The following is a 23,762-nucleotide window of genomic DNA, read 5'->3' on the forward strand; positions in this document are numbered from 1 at the left end:
GTAGACCAGAGTGGTGCAAAACAAACACAACCGTCCAAGAACCCACAAACCGAAAGGAAAAGGGGGAAAAACAACAAAGGAGATTAAAATAGCTAAATTATTGCGTATTACCAGGATGTTCAGGGTATATTTTAGCCAATAAAGACGAATCCACACTTAAGATGGGAAGGATAGATAGATTAAGTCCATTTCCGGGTGAGCAGTCACATTGTGCTGGCTTGATAAAAAGACAGTTTCTCCCCTTCAAGGAGGTGAGTATAAATATTGAGCTTAGAAGGTAAGGTCTCGCGGAAATTAGGATAGAATCCCGTGGTGGTTACATGCCAGCTCTTTACGAAACGGGTTAAAAATTCTCAACCTCACATCAGAAGAACGGCGCATGAGATCCAGCGGATCGCAACAAAACATGCAACGTGGTGTCCGCTCAAAACGAATAAATTTACGATTGATTAGATAAACAGACATAGACGCCTACCCTGCCGTGGAATTTAATTTCCAAAGTCACAGCGCTAACCGAACAGATTCATACATCATTGACGGTATCAAAAAAATTATTTTCCTTTTGCTTTGCTCCTCCAGCCCCAATATGAGAAAAATTTTAGAGTTTTTAGCTCCCAACCAACCGCCGATTAGGGAAATCTTAGAATTTCCTATCAATCTACTTCTGCTATCGCTCGATCTCGTTTTTAACTACACATATATTTAACATACATAATATCACGGGGAGTATTCATATAAAATTACTTAATCTAACCTTAAATTGGAAAATTAAATCTCTAAACGCTACAGTAACAATGTCAATACGGATGACAAAAATGTCTCTTCCTAGATTAATCTGATTATTCGCAATAAGAGACCCTATCGTTAGTTTATTTTCTACCGTAGAATATTTATTTTTAGCATCAATCACTCTCTAAGTTGAGTCATGGATTTGCACAGGATGCCCTTCATGACAACCCTCATCATTCATCTCAGCCCTGGACTTGCACCTAATGGGTTTCCCCCTCTCATAGCATATGAATTTATAAGGATTTTCACCGCGAAATAAAGGCAAGAGAGATGGCCACAGAAAAAAGCAGGAAAATGACAGTTGGCACGACGAAGTACACGGATGCGAATATAAGAGTGTGGAATAAAGATAGAAAAACCTAAAGGAGAAGAAAGGATAAGAAAAAGGATCGTAGATGAAGCAAGACGGCCTAACAGCCGGAGAGATGAAGGAATTAACGCCTTAGATATTTTAGTAAGTTTATAGCTGATGAAAAATTTGAAGAAGGCAACTCGGCCTCAATAATGCTGGTCATAGTTGAGAAAATATTAAACTATTGCATATGATTCATCGCATAATAAAGTGAGCAATCCTCGGACATTTTTCAAAGACACCTTTAGACCCGGCCTCGGTGACGGCGTGGTCCAGTCCTTGCCTGCCAAACAGCAGGCCGAAGGTTCGAGTCCCACCTGGACATGATACCCCTAATCCCATTAATGTTTGTGGTCATCTATTGTTATTTGTTGTATTCCGCTTTGTATCGCAAAATAGTGCTATTTTCGGGGTGACCAATATAAATTTAAAAATCGTGAGAATAGCAAATTTGTTTAATACGACTTGTGGACCTCGCAGGAGCAGCGTGAAAAGGCTCGTGTGATTTAATTGTTTTGAGCTAAAAGCTTAGGTCTAGAGAATTAAAATCCCCATCAGGCACCGAGAGAAATACACCAATGCATAAATTCGGCTACATCTTGAAACAATATTCTAGATCTAAAGTTACATCAGCGGGTTTACCCAAACTGATAAAATAATTGAATCGAATGGTCATTGCAATAACAGCATAGCTACTGATTAATCCACTTAATGATGCGTTAAGTCAAGTAGGATTAAATTCCCTGTGTATAATATTTTTTTTAAGCTATTACGTTTTCCGAAACAACTTTTGTGCAGTGCAGTAAAAAGGTATTCTACACTAATTGTAGAAAAATTACCATGGTTCAGCTATTATTTTTTCTAGAAAAAATTCTCAAACCCCCCTGAAAAACATCTAACAAAATTATTCAACTTTGAAGAGCTATTAAGGTGGGCTCATGGGAATATGACAGCAAACGAAGACTGAATTCCTCATGTATTATAGGTAAAAAAAAAACCTTTCTCGTGTGATTATGGTTTAATATTTTCATTATATGAGCAAACAAACTTTACACAACTGATATACAGTATTCGCAGAGTATAAGTGCAACTTGAGCTGATTTGTTCCCAGTTTAGAACCTAAAACTCTGCTACTTTGGGTAAAATGAATTTCGGCAATGCCAAGTGGAATAAAGAAGGCATATTGAAAGCAAACACTAACACTGTTCCACGATGTTTATTGAAGTGTACCCAAGAAAACGAAATGTAGAAACTGGTCGGGTTTACAATGAAAAGTGTGACATAGTACGGAGAGTTTGATTTACATATTTTCTCAGTATGGTCTAAGAAAATTACATAAAGGTTTAATTTCTTTCTCTTAACCTCAATTTTTAACGCTCATTATTGTCTTGGAGTCTAAGTCCATAAAAATTAAAAGTAAAAGTTTTGCCATGAAAATGATTACATTATTTTGAAAAACAAATCTTACTAATAGCAAAAAAAGCCCTGTTGATATATGAATATACCAAAACGTAGGCCAAAACATTTTCATTTATTTCTTAAAGAACTACACTCCAAGACATTAATAAACAATTATTATATTCTAGATTATTGATGATCCATGATAAGTAAATGCCTGGCATGTCATATTTGATACACAGGCATATGATCAAGTAATCTATTTATCAAAATCACTAAGCTATTGCCCTTGTCTGCTTTCGTCGCTATCGAATTGTGAGTATCAATTGTGGGTAAGTCAATTGGTGGCAGATGATATAACTAAATGTCTCCGTTAATCGCGTTAATTCGAATAATTTGAAACTCCTTAGTGGCATAAAAAAACTCTCTCAAGACTCACGATTTGACACGCATATGATATAAGAGTCATGTAATGCACCCTGAATCTTCAAGATGATGTCGTACGTTTGTTGTAATTTATAAGATAATAAAAATGGCGAAGCATGACCCGTCGAGAGGTAGCATCCTCTCGGAGTATCGCCCAGCCTTTATTCCCTCCTCACCTGAGGCGCAATACTCCGCCTTGAAACTATCAAGCTCGATGTGCTCCCGGCCGCGACGTCCTCCGCCGGCCCTGCCATGCCTCTGCCCCGCCTGGCTCCTCCTGTCCTCCCTCATGGCGCCTCGCGGGCGACGTCGCTATCGGCGTCGGGGACGCCGCACGAGGGACCGGACCGAGGTGAAGAATGCGGGAGGAGGAGACCGGCAAAGACGTAGGGGGAGGCGGGGGATGCGTTACCGGCGGGGGTGGCGGTCTCGTCCGGGGAAGGAGAGGAGGAGGCGGCAGGATGAGAAGGCACGGCTTGAGAAGGCATGGACCACGCGGCGGACCCGGAGCCTCGTTCGGACTGAGGGGCGTGCCCGGCGCGCGCGGAACGAAAGGGAAACCGGAGGAGTACTACTCCAGGTAGGGGCGAAACATTGCCCGGGGTTCCATCCTGCACACTCCGGGAGATAAAACAGCCAGCGTTCTCATCACTCCACGGCGTCAAGAAGAGAGAGACTGGTTACACAAGCGAACGACAGCCACGCTAACTCGCGACTCCGTTCTCTCCGGCAGAACACTAGAATGCACGACTGATGTGGACCTCTCCCACTCCTCGAGTGTGCGGAGGGAAATCCCCCCGCGTGTCCCCTCTCCTTCGCCCGGGGAACGAACCCGCGTGGGGTTCAACGCCCGGAACCGCCGCTTGTTGTGTTTACGACCTCGCCGGCGAGACCGCTGCTGAATCTTTGGACCACCACCGTCCGGAAGACCTTTCTTCGGCCCTATACATTTCAGCGGGAGAATACTGCGTGCACTAGCTGCGAGGGTCGTCTCTCCTTCAGGAAGCAAGACTCCGTGACCCACAAACCATCTCGGAAAGAGAGGGAGGGAAGGTGAATCCTGCAGAAAATCCGGAAGGTTCGCCTTCACGAGAAAGTGCGGTGGATGTGCTCCATCATGAAAGGACGGACACAAACAGTTGTCGACGTGAAGAGGCGCGTTGGTTTCCAGGGTACACGCCGCGGCGCGAACACGCACATCGAACAATGAAAGGATCAAAGAGGGGAACGGGAATAAGGCCACGAAGGAGAAGACTCTTTTCCAAAAAAATAATCTATCGCAACGCACGGAAGAGCTCGCGGGACAAGTGAAACATCAGTGGGGAATCATCCCACTTTTTCCCAGCTCCCTCGCAGGGTTTCCGAAGGGAAAACAGTCAACTTCGTCGCTCTTATAGCACTCCAGTCCCAGCGTCACGAATCCGACGGGTTCAGACACGCAAACGAGTGCCGCGCTGCGTTGGGCGACTTTGCTCTTTCCCGCAAAACACTTGTATCCCTGCAGATGGTCCCGGGGAGGACCGCGCCGTGCACGCCAATGCCCAGCCAACCACTGCATAGGCAGCGCCACTCTCGATTCGGAAATAAGGACTCGATGTGGGGAAGGGTTCGGTGGGGAGAGAGGGAGGAAGATTGAAGGGGAACGGAGGGGAAGGTCGTTGTCGGCCTAGGGTCGAGGGAAAACGGTGGAGAGGAGGAAGAGGAGGGGTGGTCGGGATGGGGTGGGGGCACGGGGAGCAGAAATTAGGTTGGGGTGGGAGAGAGGGCAGGAACGTATCAGGGTCGCGGGATTAGAATCCGAGGGTCGGAATGAATGAGAAAAGGAGAGGGTATGAGGGAATACCTCGACTACCTCAAATAAGTTCCTGCCAGGGCGCTCTCGCACTGGTTCCAATTGTTCCTCCCGCCAAAATAAAAACAATTCCGCCGTCAGTGAACGACAAAAAGCAAATTCATTCACTTTACTCGTAAGTATATGCCTAGTCTTGTCGTTTCAAAACCTGTTATACATTTAAAATCCGAAGACTGTCGCGTGATGGATGGAATTTCTCCATATTGAAATAAATGCTTGCAATTTTCCCCTTCCCAAGAAAACGTCCATAAAAATAAATAAGGGAATCAAATGCCGCCAATGGAATCCCGTCAGTAGAAACACAATTGGATAACCAGTAAACGAAGAATAGAAGTAATCTCAATTATCCGTTAAACTTAATTGAGTGGGTTAGAAGTCAAGGGGTACAAGTGATTTCTTTTTTCTATGCATTGTTAGTTACATAAATTAAGTATGGAAAACAAACAAGATCAAATTGATAGTTAATAGTGCATTTGATCTTCCACTCAATGTCAGCACACAACAGAGACGCACTCGTATCCCATGGCAACCAAGTTTTTATGTATTTCTTCTAACAATTAACTTTAGTTGAGAAAAATATCACTTGTACCCCTTGGCTTTTCACCCTATCAATTCATACACATATTTTACATCCAAATATGTTTATTTCAGTAAATGACAACATGTAAATTGATAATCTTAATCGTAACAACCAATTTTAATTGTACACACAGTTACATTTAAACACTTCCCTGATAGGGCGTACGTAGCGAGCGCCTCAGGGGCAGGATACCTTGGTCATGAAAGAGAACGGGAACTGGGAATCATAATAATCCCGTTTACCCTACCCATCAAATCCCTTCAAATCAGCAACATAAATTAAAACCCTCAATGAAAAGCCAACGATATATTATACTCACACATTCTCTTCCCACATAAATCAGACTTAAAAGTACCGAGATTCGAAACAAGAGGCCCTTAGCATGAATGGTAATTCGGCCAACGTCCCCTTCTAGGTCAACCTGGTCATAAGTCTCCCCAAGGTATTTGCCTCCACTGACCGAAGGATTCTCCAAGCAAGCCGTCCTCTTCTTCGGTACGGATAGGATAGATGTTACGTCCCGGAAAGGAATCCAAAAAAGTCTCTCTGCTATAAATTTAGAGCAGTAAATTTTCTTACCCCTCCATGTCCCCTAACATTTTAAGCGGCTAAAATTCGGAGAAGTCGACAGAAGATGGTGTAGAATTTTTATAAGGAAAATAACAATTCAAGTCGGCTATTTTCTCCGAGATAAAAAAAAACAAAATGTTCACAATTTGAAATTTTTATAACCTTGAAAATTTGTCAAACAAAATTTCTGACCGATGTAAGCTTGATCAAGCGTCTTACTACGTTTTTATGCGGTAAGAACATACGCAGTATTTGTTTCAAACTAGGAGTCATTACATTTATTTATTTCCAATTCCCCGTAAACAGCACATATAGGCCTTTACAACGGAGGACTGATGAAGCACGACACAAACATCCATGCCCTGGATTGGGACCACCTACCCAGGCGGGATTCGAACCCGCAATCTAAGGTTTGGCAGGCGAGGACCCCACCGCTACCGAGGCCTACATGAAATTTTCAAAATACAACGACCCGTAAAATACACTTTCAAACGCAATTTTCTAGTATACGGAGACTATTCGAACGGCCCTTACTACAATCGCATCCAAGTTTCATTGCTGACATAAGGGCGAAGTAAACAAGCTTCACTACATGAAAGATAATTTTTTCCCGTGCGATGCGATGTTAAAAGTACAGAATAACATGACTGAAGCATAAATTTCCATAATGCCACACGATTTTGGTCGTGAATAAATAGATATTGCAAGAGCGACGATCTTAGGATTTTGAATACGCTACAAAATACGGTTCGAATGCGACTGATGACGGAGCATTCTCCTGGGACACAAGAAACGACTCCAAAACGAGGATCTCCGAGACACCCGAATGTGAGGAGCATACGGAGACAGAATTGGTAGACGTAAGCACTTCGCGTCACCCTTTAGGAGCGCAGCCAACTCCAGCCCGAGTAGAAGGGGTGAGGGCCTGGGAGTGTGTTGTGTGAATGAAGTCGAAGAAGCTTCCCAAGACGGGATGACGAAAGCAAAAATTTCCCATTATCGCGCTTTGATAATTCCTCGAGTGCCACGCCACACCCGTGTCGCCGCTACTAAAGGAAAAGAACTCTGGGCGACGAGGTGAGATGTTGAGAAGGGCGCACATCACCAGGAAAGGTAGCACATAAGACTGGCGAGGACGACAGCGGTGGTGCATGGAGGAAGAAGCGAAGCCGGCTTCCAGGAGCTCCGCGCACCATGACGTGGGGCACCTTAGAAGAGGAATCCTAGACCATGTTGGTTAACAGATACGCCGCTAAGTATACATTACCATAGGGGCGGTTCGTCCCAGCATTAACCCAGAATACTAACGTCATGCTGTAAATATTTACACACAGTTGCAATTTAAAATAATAGTCGCCATCTTTTTTGATAACGACTTCAAGCTTTACACGTAGTTTGTCCTGTCATCACTATTATTCACGCGCACCCTAGGATGGACCTGACGATGAACTAAATCAAATCTGTCGTGTGGTTTTGAACAATTCCTAGCGTTGCATAACTTAAATAAATATTTAAAAATAACTTGTTAATTTCCATTGTTTAATGAAAGGGTATTAACTAAAGCTATGAAACATGCTACGCCGCCGACATTGCTAATATCACCTTGGTTTTCATCGTTGATTGTGTCTCATTTATGCCTTAACATTTGCATTTTAAATTTTAATGCTCTAGCTGCAGTCGTAAACATTAATAACCTACGCACCATAGTCGTTGATATTATCCGATTTCAAAAATACTCTTCATGCGATACCAAAACATAATTACACGTAAACTAAGCTAAAAATACACCATATCGATCCAGTCACCTTCAAATACACGTCAGAAAACGGCAGTGTCCCTCAAGGAATTCTGATAATGAACTGAATTTTTTTAAGCGACGCAAAAAATTGTCCCTTATATTTTCAGACGAGGCAGGATCAATGAAATATCTTTTTTGATTGAATGAAGAGTTTTTCGAGATATTCAAGATAGAATTTCCTAGAAAATTCACACAAATAGGCCACGCTGCATAGCAGTTCCATTTATCTATTTTCAAAAATGTACATTAAAAAGCATTTCTTAATTACCTACATATTGACGTGGGACGTTTATCAATTTATATAGAAGCTCAAATTTTAAAAAACTTTCAAACATTTGGGTCCTAAAACTTTCCTGTTAATCATTGAATAAAATTCTACGATTGGGTATTTTTCATTACTTGCAAGCATTACTAAATTCGCCAAATTTATAATAAATCGGAAAGAATAAGTTAATGTAAAGTGTTGAAATCATAGTTGATATATCCTCACATCGTATATTTACATTTTCAAAACAAAACCTCACGCAACTCCTTGGAGACGACAATAGCTGACGAAGACATGTAACGCTAGTGGTCCGGAACATGATTTGGAGCTTCTCAGGCAGTGATATTGGGACTAATATTTTGCCTTGACAACGAAACAACCGTTTATAAGGTAGTCGAAGGGTAGAAACGAAGACGGCTGGCTGATACCTCGCACCCTCCTCTCCCCGTGAAGTGATGAGGAAGAACTCCGCATGAGGGAGAGAGTGGAAGCGTGGGAAATAGGAGTGCTGGCGCTCAGACGGACGGAAATAGGATACGCTTGCCACCTCCCCATTGAAATCGCACGTCAGGGCCTTCTGCCGATTTAACATCAGGACATTCCACTGAGACTCCAAATTAATTGAAATCCCTAATTATTTCCCATAAGAATTTCAGGAAAACAATTACGCGGTCATTACGTCTTTCACTTAAAAGGTAAGCGATAACGAGTAGAGCTCGCACCGAGTTAGACATCACATTAGGAACATCTATCACCGATCGTTCAAACCTGTATTGGCAACCTTAAGTGCGACTAGATAACCGAACTTGAAAACGCGATAAGATATCCGAGATTGATAAAATAGTAGCCACAAAGTAATTTTTTCAACTTCCACTACAATCTGCCATAAATGAGCTCATTCTTGGCTTCGAAAGGACTGTTCAAATTTCATGAGGATTATTAACCGGAGGAAAAATATATAATGATGATTGACTTGAAATTGACAAAATTCCTAGCAGACAAAGAAATTTAAAACAAATTCACTCGCGAATACGTAAAGATGGCACGATAAGCCATAGATTTTACTCTAAAATGCCCAATTTAAAAAATTACGACCATTCACACACAATATGATGCTCCGGTATAGTGTGTTTGCATGGGTGAGGAATAAGCATGAAACCCTTTCCATTTAGTGCATACATGTTTGAAGTTCTCATATGTTTAATGAAAATTCCATGTGTTTTGTTATTAATTTATTATTTAAGTTTTAATAACCTTTGTTTTAGCATCGAAATTCTGGAGGGTAAAACGACCTGTAATTGGCTATTCGTTACGTGACGTCATCTCCCATATTATAGTTGCAAGCAGACGGGAGCATTGACGAATAACTTATATTTCACGTATTTTACGCGATATTTCTTCATTTTTCTGCAAGTAAATTTGCAAAATGGAACCTGGTTTCGTTAAGGCTTCTTCAAATAACCTCACAGACGTTGACTCCTTCGTGATCGGTGTATACCTAGGGCCTATCTTCGTTTTTATAAGGTCTGTAACTTCATTGTCTCCCGAGTTGGGAGAAAATAGACTCGTGAAGCGTTTCATCCAACAATTAAGTCTCTAACTCGATTGCATATAGACGATGAAGTAAAGAGTGAAGTGAGTTGTGAATGTAACATCTTCGAGGAATTTATTTCTTCCATGCTGGTTCAACCAACCGTATGCATTTCGATCAAAGGTATCTGACTATTGCGAAGGGGATATGTTTCATATTTGGACTAGTTGTGCCTTAGGGATACATCGAACGCGTATTAATTTGCATTCGTTCGTTCGCTTCTAAGTTCTGTTTGATTTTATTACGTATTAACCTATTGCCAATTCATTTTGAGATTTAGTCATTGTTTACATTTCACGCATATTCGTTGCGCTTTTGTTCGTTATTGTTTTGGTCATATGTATTTTGGTTACGGTAGGAGTGATAGTGAAATTCCAAGTTTTTTGATGTTACAATAACTGGTTTAGTAGGTAATTTGTTTCAGACTATTCATTTAGTTGTCTTCGCAATGTTAACGTGAAATAACGTAAACTGATTCTAAGTTGTTAGTGATGTGTGGGAAGTGAGATGTGAAGAATCCTTACGAATTTTAAGGAGTGCAAATTCTTTTAGTGTGGTGTGCAGAGTGATTGGAAAACCGATAATTATGCTTTATTAGTGTTACATAATAGTGTTTTATATTTATTGTGAGCCAAGTTCTTCATTGAAACAGTTGATTCGGCATATACTGATTATAAGTATTAAAAAGACAGCTCGTGAAATGTGTGCGTGGTAGTGCTATTTGTGATATGATGAGCAATAAATAAGTACAAGTAAGGGTAATTTTGCATAGTTTTTTATTCATTAACACCTCTAGTAAACTATTTTTCCCTATGTTTCCGCACTTTTATGCTGTCAATATTTGAAAATTTAAATGTAGGGAGGCAGGTTGTTGTGTTTCCTCAACTATAATATTTTAGGGGTAAACATATGTTACTAATTGCTCGCATGTAGGTATTTGCAATGCATCAAATTTGTACCATTTATACATTTACCGTAACGTTATTTTCTTTACGATTCTTTACTGCATTGTAAATTCTTTAAATTTTCCTTTTCCACTCCAACGTTGTTTATATCTGCTTTTCGAGTATAAATGCTTAAAATACTGACGTTACCAATTATGTTTTTCCATAGTCATCAAGCATACATAATGAAAGTAAGCATCCGAAGTGAAAAAATATGCAATGTATATCATCAATGAATACACGGCCGTTTGTATACAAGAATAACTGGATCTCAAACATTCATATGCTTCAGTATTACGCATTAGTCTCTCCTTTCTGAATGGAATAATAAACTCTTTTGTGTGTAATAATGGCATCGACTTAAGATCCCTCCGGGCTGCCAATAACCATTTCCGTCGTAGTTCAGGCTTATCGGGAACATCCACAAAAATCTTGTTCGATGTAGAAACACGGGTGCTCCCACGTATCGGAACAAAACAATATTCATTCCGGAATTTTGTCCCACAAGCCATTAATCTATCTTCGCTCATGGCTACGAACTTAAAGAATTATTGTACGAAATATACCACTAATTTATAGTAGGACAGATGGTTTATTCCGTCAGATTCACCTCAGTGTTCGTAAACAACAATAAACAAGGTTTCCATCAATCGCAGATGATCGGAGGAACTGCAGTCAGTTGAGTATGGGGATTGACGTCACAAGCCGTCTGGCATGGCGGCGGAGTGTTTTAAGCGCAACATTGATTTTGGAATGTTTATTTGTTAATAACAAATTCGCCCATGGTCGTACGACTGTAGGAGTTGGAATTTGCTTAATTAAACCAAACTGATATTTTTAACAGGCCTCACCAAAAACGTGCAAATACTCTATTATCGAGATATGAATTCGAAACTCTGATGAAAGACGCATGAGCTTTTAAATTAAATCCACAATTGTCGTTCTCTTCGGAAGAAAGTCTCTGAAAATGGGGATGCACTTATTGCAGTGTAACTGGCAACATTTTGGAATATCACGGCATTTTAACCTCGCAGGTTGACCGCGCACTTATCATCATACATACATTACACTTATCATCAAGAAAGACTACTTCTCGGTATTGTTTAACATAAAAGCTTGGTTAACAACCTAATCACCAAGAAATTATCGAAAAATACAGGTCCTAAATCGCTTACTACGAATAAAGTTGTTTGGAAGGTATTTTCAACTTCCGATAAAAATAATTATACAGGTACGCCAGAAGATATAATGGTTAGATAGCGGAGACCGATTGTCTAGCATTAAAAATTGGAATCCACAAATGGCTTGTGTCTGTATTATTATGGTAAGATTCCACTCACTTTGTACTGAGCCACCAAGTCTCTATCACCTTTATTCCGTAACATACTTTTATCCTTTGAGAATTTTAAGAGGCCTGAGTGTCCCGTCACTGAAAAAGGCTTTTACCGAAACCAAACAACCTATCGCCTATCGTCGGCCCTTGTCCCCGGTCATCGTCAACGTTTCCCCCGTCACGAGGCAAACTTAGGGAACAAGCAATAGCACAAGACGACTCTCCGTATAAAGGGCTGAAAGGGAAGGGGTGCGAGGGACATTGATGAGAGGCGAGTGATGACGAGAAAGGAGGTCGACAGGGGGGCCAAGGAGAGGGGGCACGGGATGAGGGGGCGGGAGATCCTGGGCGAAGAAGTGAAAGTGCATGTCGACAGAAAACACTTCCACGGAGAAAAGCGGGCGAGATGGGGACGCAGAAACATAAAAGCATGGGGCTAAAAAGACCAGGAAATGGGAAGAGGGGATTTTGGGTGGGAGTCCCCGGTGAAATGTGCGCGATTACATGTAAAAATATATTGGGAAGCCTTTGAGAGTAGAACTTCGCAATTTGAAGAATTGCTTGTAAAGTTGGAAAGGTACGAGAAGCCGCAAAATATTTTCGAAAACCTAGAATTAAGGTTTACACGACAAAATTAGAAGTACAACATGTAAATGCATGAACATAAAAATGCAAATTTTAACCACTTAACTTGTGAGAAATGCATGAACAGAAATAGAACCTGTTGTAATTAAGTATCTTCATGCATTCGTACATCAAAATAGTTTATGCATGCGCAAAGTAACACTAACGTGTTAATTCATCGAGTAATCAGGTCTTTATAACCGATTCATATTCTGTAGGATGTTTTACCAAGAAATGTATCGAAATTTGATACCTTTTTCATAGATTTCTAACTATTTTCTGTTTTGCAAAAGAGACAGACGTGCCACACTTTTCCCACCGTTCAATTTTTGGCCATGTTAGACGGTACAATTTACCACACAAATGATTTAAATCGCATGACTTTTACAGATAAATGTATTGCGGAAAACAGTCTTCGCGACAAACAATGAGCAAGAACTAACGACGAGGAATTACATGAACATTAAACGCATAAATTCGGAAGGCAAGGGGCATTCGGAAGAACTTGAGCACATAAGTAGTTAGATATTGCAGAACAAGAATATAAAAATGAAGTCAGCCATCAATGAATTTATCAATGGAAATAAATACTTAGAATGAGGCATGAATATAAAGTAAATAATAACGGATGTAAAAAAGACTGAATGGCCAGAGGTGATAACCTTTGGCCAAAGACCAAATTTTGATTTCAAAGAACAGAAATGCCTTTATTTACATGTAGCATGAGAAGCCGAAGAGGATCCTCCAACTCCTCCAGAGAGATCATACTAAAGTAGCAGTCTCACAGAAATGTTCAATTATGAAAGCGACACCACGAAATTTACGCCACCCAACTTCTCGGAATTCGAAAATGGTGAGCTAGTACATCTTCACGCAAGATACCAAGCACCCATACGACGATCACATGTCAACAACATCTCTCACAGGTAAATCGCTTTTCAAAAATAAGTACTACAAGAAGAACAAGCAACAGATAATATGTTAGCTTGCATACAAACGTTTCATAGAAGGTTTTACTTCACTTATAAGTGACGTAATGAGTTTCTCCCCCATCGCAAATATCCTCTCCCACACGCAAAGAATATACATATTGCGCATATTCATGGAAAGCTTTACTGACAGCCCTTTAGCCAAATATCGTCACTTCACGTTTATGTTCATTTCCCATTTTATGCATAGTACAATAGCTATCGCGCGCGGCATTCTAATTAATAATTGTAAATGGGGGCGAATCAAGTCCTTCGAGTTGCATAACGTCAGATACGACAAGATCAGGATAAATGGATAAGGCACTTAGTATCTTGTATTTACGTGAAAGGAGCAAAGAAAAATATTTTATCCTTCGAAATACCTTTAATTAATTGAAGAAACGGTGCATTACAGCTTTATCGTCTCCCCAATACATCAATGAGACACTAATACGGAATTTCTGACATGCATTTATGAAAGACCGGATTGTTCAATCAGAATTACCAACGTGTCTGAACCCGAAATTCGTAAACCTTTTAAGAAAGAAAGCTGCAGTGTTTACATTAGCAGAATTCATTTGACTGTCCCCAAGTAAGGTAATATAGAATTCATACCCTAAGAGTAAAATATAATTGGCGTAAAATATAACGTCCGATATGCAATAACTTATTGCAAAGGAATATTAACGTATATTATTTTAATGAAATCCTTTAAGATCTGTGAACGATGAAATCCTCCATGCGGAATTTTTTCTTTGCATGCAGTTTTTATAGCCATCTAACTGGTTAGCTGACTCATTAAATAATAGGATAAGATTGAAATAACTTTTTAAAATGGGTCCTGCAACCATTGCGGATATACTACGCAAAGAGGCATATTTTTGCGGACATTTGTCAAAGATAGATTCATTGATTACCAAATTAACCTGCAAAACCGAAACACCTCAGACTAGTCTTAATAAACACGCAATAGAAGTTCAAATTTAGGTTGGTTTCTCAATTAGTATTACGATTAATTACCCACCCGAAACGTAAATAAATCGCGTAAGAAAAAGCTCCTCTGCCACGCGATTCCCGATCGCTCTCCTCTTATCAAGATTTCCCCTTTACTCGGTCAAAAATATTTTTAAGGCCCTAAAAACGTTCAGCTTGCACCAAATTTTGAGCTCTTTGCTATGGGCAAAAAAACAGCTTCATTCATCAGTCTTTTAAACGTTCTTGGGACCTTATCGCGGGGTGTGGTCGACCAGATAGGAGGGTAAAGCCAAGAGTAGTAGAGCACCCTTAAGTAGTCCCATTCCCTTCAAGAATTTTAGTCGACCTTCGCGTGTCACTCTTATTCCCCGATCTAAAGACAACAGTCCACAACAAACATATTCGAGGACAATTCACTTCCCCACCTCCCCTTCCACGTTACCACACGATGTCACAGCGCTGATTTAAATGTGAACACAACGGGATGTAGACAAGGGCGTACCCAGGAACAAAACTAGGGGGGACAAGCCATGGTCGTTCAAGTCTTAACATTTTTGCAAGGAAAGGGTGAATTAAACCAACATTTTAAGATAATTATAACTGCGCTATATTTATAATATTATTTGCTTGAAAAAATATCTTCGTTACAAGTCTTATTCTAATATAATTTTTCATGGGTTAAAAGAAAACTTGTAGAAAACTTTCGTTTCAATCCAGTTCTGATTTTCCTTAAAGACTCGGCGATTTTTGCTTCTGGGGGGGCAGCTGCCCCTTCCTGCCCCCCGCTGGGTACGCCCTTGGGTGTAGACACAACCATATAGAGGTTTGTTTCAGGCTTACCCTGGTGGAATTCTACCATAACAGTAATTTGCAAGTAGCTTTTAATTTATTAATTTGATACAACCAGACATGGGTAGGGCACAAAATGATTAATGGGCTTAGTTTAAGCTATTCATTTGATTTTTTATTTACTACCATGTAGAAATTTATTTTAACCGTTTGCAATTTAAATTATGTTAAAACTGCTAAACATAAAGAGTGTGGAGCACCATACGCCAAAGAAGGACAGGTGGAAAGAGGACCCAGAAAAGGCTCGCGGGGTTACTCTCCCGAGGGCCGGGTCTATAAGCTTTTCACCCGCACACCTCGGAAGGGGGAGGGGACGGGGAAGGAAATAAGTATAGGATGAGAGCCCGACGACGCCTCCAGGGGAAATGATAGGAATAGGTGGGGACTAGGGAAATACACGCGCCGTCATTGGGACGACGAGGTCCACTACTAGCGAAACCATGCTTTGCTATTTCTACAGAAAGGAAAGATTTCCCAATGAAGAAGAGAAACCCTACGATTTTCCGTAGATACCAAAGACAGAAAATTTGAATAGATAATGCCATCTCAAAGTAATTACGTGAGAAATATAATGAAGGGTAATTTTTATGGAAAAGTCATCCGAAGAAGGTCGATAGATTAGACGCGGATCAAGGACATAAGGGAAAAAGAATTTCGAGAAAGCGTAAGAAATTAGCAAGGGACATAGAAAGATGGAATGCTGCATTGTATCCATCCTAGGAATGCGATACATCGAACGAATATAATGATGTGCGCCAAGCATAAAAGACAGTCGAGTTAAATCAAATGCAGAGTATGAAATGGAAGGGATATAAACACCCAACCAGACTGGAACGTAGATAGCACGTTCCACTGTGAAAAACACCATCACGCAAACCCTGCTAACCAGTCTAACAGGTCAAGTTTAGGTGCCGAGATGAGGGAAATTTCTTAAAGGAGACGAGGTGCAACACGAAACTCTTCTCTTGATTAAGGAAAGTGAATATAATTTTTTTCCCTCCAGCCTGCTGCTGAGTATCCGGCCCACAGCTCCCTTCCGTTAAAGGCTCTGATCAATTTCCCAACATTTCGAAATAGGTTCGCCAACACAAGAAAAGGCTTTAAGCAGATTAAAAGGAAAACGGTGGGTACTATTTTTACGAGGCGGCACTCCTCTCGTCATCGAACAGATCTTTATCACTGGTTTAACTGCATGCCAAATCCATCTATTTTACACCAAACTTTGCTGCTTGCTGAAACGAAAATAGATTTCACGATATTCAAGATTCGCAAAATTAAATACAAATGATTTAGGATTTTTTGGTGAATTGAGTCAAAAACATTTCTCGGGCTTCGCTCTGAGCGATGTTTTTTTTATAACGCTGAAGTTTCGAAGGAAGACTTGTTTTTTAACCTGAGGGCGTGTTCTGACCCCTGTGCAAAGATTCACACTGATTCAAAGAAACCGTTATTATGCCCAAAATTGGAGGATCAGGAATTTTCTTAAATTTTCAGCCGATCTCATAGTCAAAGAGGCCATTGGGATCCGCTACTATCCCAGTTACTTAAACGGTGACACGGGATTTCAATTAAGTGATACCTGAAGATCTCAATAAAGTCACACCTGAAGAAGGGAATATACATTGGAAATGTAAATGAACACCGAAAAATAATTCAACGGCCTGTAGAGTACGGTAGGCAATCGGATGAGAACGTCACGACGTTCCAAAATACCTGAATTTATAGATAAAAATAGAAAAAAAATCTCGTCAATACGAAATCTGGGAATCAAATATGTATACAACTAACAATAAAACACACTAACGCAGAGATCAGCCAAAGGTAGTCTGTATAATTGAAGGTAGAGCTCACCCTACACAAAACCACAGGCGTATGAATTTCAAATGTTCACGGAATTCATGAAATGGGGGACAGTTCTTTCCCTGTGCCTCCTGGCACTTCCGAGGAATACGGTTCATGACGTCCAAAGGTTTCAAACGGGATTTGAACCCCACCCTGAAACCCTTCGATTCGCAGCCGGTAAATAATAGGTTATCCATAATACGTTCTACAAAATAATACGTTTGTATTTTTCAACACGAACTACAACATTTTTCCACAGTTGTGAAAGGTACACAGCCATGGCCGTAGTAGGATTTATATAGAGCCTATCAAGGAGTGTGTAGGTCACAACTCTTGATGACTAGCCCTGACGAAAAGATTCGAAATTGGATACAACAACATAAATTTTTCATGGGGCAGCAGCAGGTCTTCCCCACGGAGTACGCCGATACGGCTTCTGAGAAATCTGAACTACTTCACACGGATAACTGATCATTAACTAATAAAAAATTAGGTTTAATAGTATCGTTAGCAAAATGAAATCTTGACATTTATGCATTCCCATAATTTTCTGTCGTGATTTTAGCTCCAACCAAATATATATTGAACGCATGACGCTCGATTTCTGTGCCATAACGCAATGCAATCTTTAGGCTTATTTTTCAATTACAGAAAATACCATCAACGGAAATCACTGTGAAAATGCTGAGCTAAAAATAACGTCTGATTGTAAAAATCCAAAGATAGAAGAGGGCGAGTCGAGGACTCTGTATGCAATGGCGTTTAGAGGCGACACCAGCATTCTTATCATCTTGTACGCGCAAAAAATAAAGCCAGTTAGTTCTTTCATCCCATGCTCAGACTAGGTCAGACACAGCTTCATGTTATCACGTCGAGAACGAGTACGAGAGGAACGCGGATAAATTGACTTTCAATGAAAAAAATAGCAATAAAAGACCTTCACCGAGTTTCTATGCACAAGAGATAGAAAAACGTTTTGAGAGCAGTTTACTTGTGGAGGGTTATATACTTCGAGAAGGGTGCATTTGGAGGGTTGCATGGTACACATCTCCCACACTTTTTCGAGGGGTTGGAACCCCTGAGCACCCGCACGCTACGGCCCAGCCTTTGGGCGTATGCCTCACTATTCTGGATCTCATACGGATGGATGTCATCAGGGGGGTCAAATAGATGCCTGGGCGGATCTGGGGTTCAATTTAAAAAAATATTCTCAATGTGCTTGTAAGTGTGGGGTGGAGAACATTGCCACAGGCCCCCGAATGTCTCTTGGCGAGCACTCTCTATAGCCTACATTCGCGCCAAGTATTGCTAGTATGCAAAAACCAAGGCCAAAGATTAAACCACAGACTGCAAAGACAAATCGAAAAATATCCATTTCTTCCACTCGCCGAAAGAGTTCGATCAACATTCCCTTCGCACACATTTTTTATTTCGAAAACTACCCAAAACTCGAGTTACCAAGTGCCTCATTAGGACTGAGAACAAGGAAAAACCAATCAATTGAAAGGTAATTGCTTAAGATGAAATGGACAAAGTTCAAAATATCATCTCATTCGGCAGAAATACAAAATTAAGACAAAAATAACAGAATATGAATGGCTGAAATGCAGTTTTTACTTTCAGCCCACTAAATGATACCTCGACTGCAATCGTCAGCACTCGACTGCACAGTTAAATTGAACGTGAGAGTTTTACTTAAACTATGAAAATGAATTCAAATATACGTGGAAACAGATAATTATTAATTTCTCCATTTCCTCTTTTAATTCCAGCAATAATTCTGAAAATGTCGGTTCGCGGCACCACAAAATCAGGAATTCTAGGCAAAAGATACACGAGTAAAAGAACGAGCTGACACTTTTTTAAGGCGAATTTATTCACACGCAACATATGTGAGACCTCGAACAATAGCTGGGTAAACGATTCAGGGTGTGCTTTCCTAACTTATACTAATAGGCAATGCCAAAAGAAAAGATATGGGAACCGTGGTATGACGGGTACATCACTTTTGGTCTAAGGAAAAACCGAAATTGATTTCCAAAATAACAAGGTAAACCCCCAAGGAATGGATGGGTGTATAATGGATGGATATAAAATCTCCGAGTATTCAGAAACATACAGTATCTCCTCTTATCCGAAGTTGGGCATTTACTAAAGATCCCGCAAGTTCCGCACCCCATCAGTAAAGAAATGGTTATGTAACGGAGGACACAGAGGCCTGCACAGCAACCAACGGGATCATGTGCAAATACTGATAAATAACCGACTTATCCTGCACCGCTCTCACAACAGCTGCAAACACATCATTCGCAAGATATTCAAGATAGACACATATTGACAAACCCCGTGAATGATCATAGGGCAAAAAATATATAAAGCGATTTCGTTTCACTGGAATTTCACATTTAAAATGAAGTACACACTTGCAGGGGGAGCTTTGCAAATATGACAATCTTCACAGAAATATAAAATTTTCTTCAATTAGCAGACTGCACTTCATGTTACACGGAAGATCCGAAAATCATAATTTCGCAAACGATTGCAACTAACAAATCATGAAGCACATATATTTACTTGATTATAAACTTAATTCATTTTTACTTGGATTTAAATGCGTTCGGACACTTCTGCACAATCCGCTAAATCTGTAAATATACTATAAATGAAGGGCCAACTGACAGCTTCAATGGGCGGACCGTACCATATGGAGGATGAATTATCGTACAATATAATAGTGCAACACACAGAAAAACACCGATATTTCACCATTGCCGTGAAAAGATATGAAATTTAAATGATTAGGCCCTAATTAAGCCTAGTATCCAATAACCGTCATTGATAACATTCCCCATTACTATACGATTAAAATAAATTCAACTTAAGACAAGTTTGCGACATTTAGCTTGCTTAAATTGAGGCGCAATTCCAGTGATCCAAGCTCGTACACCGCAGACCACTCAGTACCAAGCAAGCACGAAATATGGGAGGTCATATTTTGTCAATATAACACTTTACTCTAATAACAGCATAAAGAATAAACATTAGCTAAAACAATGCCAATGACAATGTAAAAGCATTATTACTATTTATAAATACCTACATAACAGATGCCAATAGACAACTACCAACAAATTAATCAAAAATTCAGATGACCGATCACAAGCACACAAATGTCTGAATCGCCATTAAATTGAAACGGAAATTCACTACCAAACCATTGACTACGTAAAAACTGAAATATCAACTGCTTATATGTTAATGCTACGAAATTAAAATAGTTCCATTGATTTAGGGTATATTTCAAAGAAATCTAACTCCACATCATACAGTTGTTCTACAATCCGAAAAACGGCTCTCGTCATTAAATGAAAAAAGTAAAACTGTGCTAACCTTCAAGTCGATCTAAATCTCCGTACTGAGACCGCTTCCTGCTTATCATCTCCAACTCTACCGTGATGACGAAAAATATTTCAGAAGTTGTAGATGAAGTCGTCCAAGTATTCACCTGTAAACGACACAGAAACGAGCCATGTTTTCTGTTACTGACAAGGAAAGCACGCACTGCGCCAGGGGCGCCATGGTACAAGGCGGGAATACGAAAACTTTGAAGTATGCTTCGTCAAAACATTATTTGGCAATAAAAGTAAAACGGATAATCGATGTTGAATTCACTGGCTTCCTTTTTTCATTTTCAATTTTATATTAATTTCATGTGCTTACATCAACAATTAAATCGTTATTAAAGCCATCATATATTAGTTTTGATCTATGATTTGTCTCAAAGCCACTTTTTATGGAGATTCCCTTCCCACATATCCTTTGTTATCTTTTCCAAGAAATAAATCAAAGTTATCATATAAAATAATTTATTTACTATGAAAACCAATTTTCAAGGCATTTTTCTGTTTAAAAATTAAAAGATAAGTTGGTTAATGAAGAGAGTCCAAGTCCAAGTATATTTCTCGTTGTTGTTTTCCGCAGTTCCCAGCTTTGCAGCTGTCTCATGGGCGTTTCGTTTAGTAATGTTGCAGGCAGATTAATTGATCACGTTTTACAGATTAAAAGAGTCATGGCATAATAATACTGGACAGGGAATTAGGGGATAGGGATATGGGAAGGTTTGAGGGCACATTTGGGGAGGCGGTGTTTTGGTTTCAGCGGAGGTTCATAGTCCCAAAGATTTTTTAACAGTGCATTATTTGTTTTATCAAATGTAAGGGCAAATTTTTCTAGAGCAGATTTTAGTTTCGCTAGAATAGGAGTAATTTTGAGATCCTTTCTGATGTTTTGGTTCCGGATAAACCAAGGCGCGCCAATGATTTTTCTGATGATTTTATTTTCTGTGGTTTGTATTTTCTGCAAGTGAGTTGCCGCTGCATGCAGCCAAACTGGTGATGCGTAGCTTAGTAATGGTTTTATCGTAGCATTATACAGGAGTAATTTTATCTTCGTGGGCAGCGGCGATTTGGAGCCCAATTAGCGGAAACAGGGATGCATTTACTCCGATGGCTTTCTTGATACTATTTTGGATGTGGATCACCCAAGTTAGTCGTTTGTCCATTTCAACTCCCAAGTATCGGGCAGACAGGCATTTTGGGATTCTTTTATTTCTGTAGAAGAGTTGCGGGCCATCGCCAGCTTTTGGGCGTCTGGAAAAACACACATGTTCGCACTTGGTGGCATTGACGGAAAGTTTCCAATCGGTGGCCCAGTTTTCATACTCGTCCAGGTGGTCTTGGATTAAATATGCAGTCTTCTCCGGGTCTGAACCCTGGGCAAGGATTGTGGTATCGTCTGCATACAAAAATAGGCTGGTATAGGGGGAGGTAGGGGTATCGTTTACGTAAAGGTTAAATAGAGTCGGAGAAAGGATTGCGCCTTGTGGGACGCCGGAGGTGATAGGAAGGAATGTTGATGCTGCGGTATTTACTTGGACAAAGAAGGAACGGCCGAAGGTAAAGGATTGGATGATTTTAAGAAGGTAGGTTGGTATTGGGAGGAAGGAGAGTTTGTGAATAAGGCCCAGGGTCCAGACTCGATCGAAAGCTGCTTCCAAATTGATGAAAACTGCATGCTAAACAAGCCTTGCATTGGATCCAGCGGTGATGTTTTCTGTGAGACGGAGAATTTGATGGACCGTTGAAGTCTTGGGACTAAAACCAGTCTGTTCCGGGCAAATAATTTTCTCGTCGTGGAGAATGACTTTTAAATGGTAATGAATAACGGCTTCAAATAATTTTCCCAGAGTATTAAGCAGGCTAATTGGGCGATATGATGACGTTTGCGTTGGTGGTTAATGGAGAGCGAGTTAAATCCCTTTTACCCAGTCTCCCACTGCCGTTCCTCTGACACCCAAGTTACTATAAATTACTGTTTTTTCAGTATTAATTTCCTCTCCCAGATAATATCAGATATCAGCCAGACACTGGCTAGGGCATTAGTTAGGCCAAAATAACTGAATATAACCAATGCCAGGCCATTGCTGAAATGCAGTTAGACAATGAAATTACAGTGAGCCAATTTTGGCAAAAGGTTTTGTTAAATTTCATATGCTTGGCTTTTTTTTAACATTTCATGATCATTGGTGGCAAAATAACACCAATTCCATGTTCAGTTTTCACATGCTGCATGGTCGGCTGATTTTCCTGTGCCTCAATGCATCACGTGCTCTAGTCTCTAGAAATCATTTCTTTCCAATGGTTTTTTTGTTCCTTGGCCACTTGCATTGCTGACGCTCCCTTTTTTCTGATAAGGCACTTGTCCACTCTCTCCTCTTCTGCCCTGGTGCCTTTGCCAAATTATATTGTTTAAACAACGAGAAATATCTACACTTCACCCAATTATTTCTCAAGTTGGAGCTCAAGAGGAATGCATGAATATTATAAAAATTAAAAATTTTAGAATTCCATTTAAAGATCGTAGCTGTTCACGCAAGCAAAATTTCAATTTTCCACAAATTCTTACCAAAGATGGCTCAAGTCCCTAAATTACAGTGACTTTTGCAAACCCCTTCAAAGTATCTGCTGAAAAAGCATATCAGCAAGCTTTCCATAAACAGAGTTTGGTATGTGAGTACCAGATACCAGAGTGAGGATATGCTCCTACCAATTCTTATTTCTCATGTGTCACATTTCTCCTGTTTTCAGTAATCCACGATGTTGAATAGATGTGCGTCTCGTGGTTCATGTGAAACACATCTCAACTTTCTTGATGTATGAAGAGTTTTGACCAAATATTTTGGTTTTGGCTTACTCATAGAATAACTTCCCAGGCAGGCAACCTTAAGTTAGGAATGCAAACCCACAATATGAGTGCCTAAGTGGCATGCAAGGGACTGTTAGGGTGCTTTAAGTAAGTGCACCCTATAATAAGACTGTCAAAATAACAATAAAATTGATTTGGCTACATAGCAGATGGGCAAACAAGAAGACAACTACATAATTCATAGTTGGTGCCATTAGAATAATACGTTCGTATTTTAACCATCAAAACATTTTTCGTAGCATACTGAGCCACCCACAGAAAGAGGCAACTTGGGCACTTTGTCAAAGGCCTCTATTTTTTTTTGCAGAAAAATTATTACATGACATAATTGTATGGTAATCA

The 23,762-nt window shown here is 40.1% G+C and overlaps 1 protein-coding gene across 2 annotated transcripts in view; it reads right to left on the minus strand.

The window, feature by feature from the left end:
- LOC124162736 (probable phospholipid-transporting ATPase IA) overlaps positions 1–20,704 on the minus strand; it is a 262,810-nt gene extending 242,106 nt beyond the window's left edge. For both annotated transcript variants that reach the window (XM_046539362.1, XM_046539361.1), the window contains exon 1: positions 20,547–20,704. In XM_046539362.1, the coding sequence (XP_046395318.1) occupies positions 20,547–20,595 (49 nt within the window). In that variant the 5' untranslated portion in view covers positions 20,596–20,704. The remainder of the gene's footprint in view (positions 1–20,546) is intronic.
- Between the last annotated feature and the right edge of the window lie 3,058 nt (positions 20,705–23,762).

Source organism: Ischnura elegans, chromosome 7 (genome assembly GCF_921293095.1).
Source record: "Ischnura elegans chromosome 7, ioIscEleg1.1, whole genome shotgun sequence".
Taxonomy (NCBI): domain Eukaryota; kingdom Metazoa; phylum Arthropoda; class Insecta; order Odonata; family Coenagrionidae; genus Ischnura; species Ischnura elegans.